The following is a 2,734-nucleotide window of genomic DNA, read 5'->3' as shown; positions in this document are numbered from 1 at the left end:
GTTGTTTTTTTGTTTTGTTTTGTTTTTTTGAGTCTTATTTTTGGATTTGAAATATAAAAAGCCGCAGGTTGATGTTTTTGGCCGCCAGCAGTTTGTTACACTCCACCGAATCGACGATGGGCAGCGCCATATAATCCGTTTCGGCGCTTTTTCGTTGCTGAAGACGAAATGGTAGATGACGGGGCGGATCTTGACGTCGTCGTAGGGGCCCTCGAGGAGGAGGAAGGAGCATTCCATCGGGGAGTTGATTTTACTTTTGAGGATGAGCTGGAAGGAGAGGGTGCGCTTGCAGGAAAGGTTGGGGTTCCGTTCCGAATCGTTCACCCGCGCCTTCAGCACCCACGTTTGGTTAAGGACGGTGAGGCGCGGCGTTTCGTAGTAGAGGCGGGTGATGAAGTCGTCGGTGCGGTACGGGCGGAATTGCACCTCTGGGAAAAAAAACACAAACGAAAGACACACACAAACACAAACAAACAAAAGAATCAAAGAAATGGGGATGGCGGGGTCAGGCCGGAGCCGCCCCACCGTCCCGGTTGTCACCGCCGGTTCTGCTCAAACCGGGTTGCGCCTTCACTTTCGCCACCCAGACTGAACCGAAGCTTCCTTGATTGAACCCGGCGCAGCCAGGCCGAGGGACGCGAACTGCCTACGGCCATTTGGCGATGGGAGATCGCGCCGAGAGGGGTGGTTCCTGGCCACCGGTTGCCAAATGGCTTTACCAGCATCCTGCAACATGCCGGCAACAGCCATTGGCTGCCAAAAGGCTTTACCAGCATCCTACAGTGTGCCAGCAATCACCACCAGCTGCCAAAAGGCTTTATCACCATCCTACAACACGCCAGCAACCACCACCAGCTCCCCAGAGGCTTTACCAGCATCCAACAGTGTGCTGGCAACCACCATCAGCCACCAGAAAGCTTTACCAGTGTCCGACAGCGTGCCAGCAATCACCGCTGACTGCCAAAAGGCTTCACCAGCATCCTACAGCATGCCGGCAATTGCCACCGGCTGCCAAAAGGCTTTACCAGCATCCTACAGCGTGCTGGCAGCCACCATCAGCTGCCAGAAGGCTTTACCAGTGTCCAACGGCATGCCGGCAATTGCCACCGACTGCCAAAAGGCTTTACCAGCATCTGACGGCTGGCTGACAATTGTCACCGGCTGCCCAGAGGCTTTACCAGCATCCTACAACATGCCAGCAACCGTCATCAGTTGCCAAAAGGTTTTACCAGCATCCGACAACGTGCCGGCAAGCGACGCCGGGTGCCGCAAGGCTTTACCAGCGTCCGACGGTGCAGCAGGACAGACAGGCAGGATACAGTTTGGGTAGTAAGGTAGAATTTATTGGCATCAGCCGTACAAACCGGCAAGCGAGGCAGCGTGGTGAAGCATCACCGCAGGGTACAAACACCGGTGACACAGCCCGGAGGCTCCCGGCGCAGGTACGCAGCACCGAGATGCTCCCAGCTCGGCGCTGGCAAAGGCGCCGGGAGGTTTAGGAAGCAGCCGGGTGCTTGCGGTCTTGGTGTAGGGACCATGGGCACACCAAGCGCAACCACAAGCGCACGGGACGGTGCGGTGCCCTTTGCCCGCGCTTACACCGTCATCGGCGCTTCCAGGAGAGAGACAGAGAGGGAGAGAGCCCGGCCTGCAAAACCTGGACAGAGGAGGGGGATCAGTTATTCCAGCCACACCACGTTCCCATCGCCGGGCTTTGCCAGTACCGCCACGGCCCAGCACTGCAGCTTCTCGGCACCGAACTGCCTGGCTTTACCAGGGCTTAGCCCCGGCATTTTCCTCGGGGAGTTCCCCGGTGCTGGGGACGCGAGGTCTGGAGCGTGGCCGGGCTGCCGCAGCCCAAGCTCCTGGCACAACCCGGCTGCCAAAAAGCCTGGGCGGCTCTCACCGGATTCCCCAATCGCATTCGTGCCAGCGATGCCGGAGCGAGACGTACACCTGCCACCGGGAGGGCACAGCACCGGTGCCTCTGCCCGCGGCCGAGGGGAAAATCCTTCCCCCATCCAGCCCCAATTTGCCGGTTCTCTCTGGAGTTAATTTGTCTCCCGGTGTTTAAAGCCAAAACCGGTCTTCGGCAGCGGCTCTAGGCCCGGTTTAAGTATCGGCGTAGCAAGAAAAGATCCGGCTTACCTCCTTTCGCAGCCTAAACGGGGCTTTTCACACCCGTTATCGGCCAAGTCCTGCTCTGCCCTGGTGCGAACACGACCGCTACGGCACCGGCAGCTTTTTGGCAGGTGGGAGAGGGGCTTGGTAAAACCCCTCGGCAAAGCAAGAGCAGCGGGAAGGCGACGGCGAGGTGGCGGCAACGCTTTGCCGGTGCTTCTCTGGAACTCCATAAAACACCCCAGGGCACGTCACGTATGGGTTTGGTTTTAACCTCTCATCGCTCAGCTCGCGGTCGAGGATGGAGGCTCGAGCCAAAACGCCGCCACGTATTCGGCGAAGCCCTTCGCCGCTACCGCAAGCGATCGCCGCGCGAGATAAAACCAGGTTTCGGCAGCGCGGAAACAGTGCCGGCACCAGAGGAGACGCAGCAGAAAGGTCGGGAAAGCCGCCGGTGCCGTCCCGAGCGAGCCATTACCTGTGTAGCCGATCTTCTCGAAGCTGAGCAGGCTGAAGATGCTGTTATAAAGCTGCATTTCTTTTTTCCTCGTTTGGTCCATTTCATCTAAAATCTCCATCAGCTCGTTGCCGGTTTTGGTGGGGTGGGTGCATT

The 2,734-nt window shown here is 58.3% G+C and overlaps 1 protein-coding gene across 1 annotated transcript; it reads right to left on the bottom strand.

The window, feature by feature from the left end:
• Positions 1-34: 34 nt before the first annotated feature.
• CYHR1 (cysteine/histidine-rich 1) lies at positions 35-2,723 on the bottom strand (the record flags this gene model as incomplete). Its single annotated transcript, XM_009709549.1, is given in 3 exon segments — positions 35-148; positions 151-428; positions 2,600-2,723. Coding segments are annotated over 3 exon segments (516 nt in total), but the record flags the coding sequence as incomplete, so codon positions are not given.
• Between the last annotated feature and the right edge of the window lie 11 nt (positions 2,724-2,734).

The sequence above is a fragment of the Cariama cristata genome, unplaced genomic scaffold (assembly GCF_000690535.1).
Source record: "Cariama cristata isolate BGI_N322 unplaced genomic scaffold, ASM69053v1 scaffold25321, whole genome shotgun sequence".
NCBI classification, from domain to species: Eukaryota; Metazoa; Chordata; class Aves; order Cariamiformes; family Cariamidae; genus Cariama; species Cariama cristata.
Note: the sequence above shows the minus strand (reverse complement) of the source record. Positions and strands in the feature narration are given on the sequence as shown.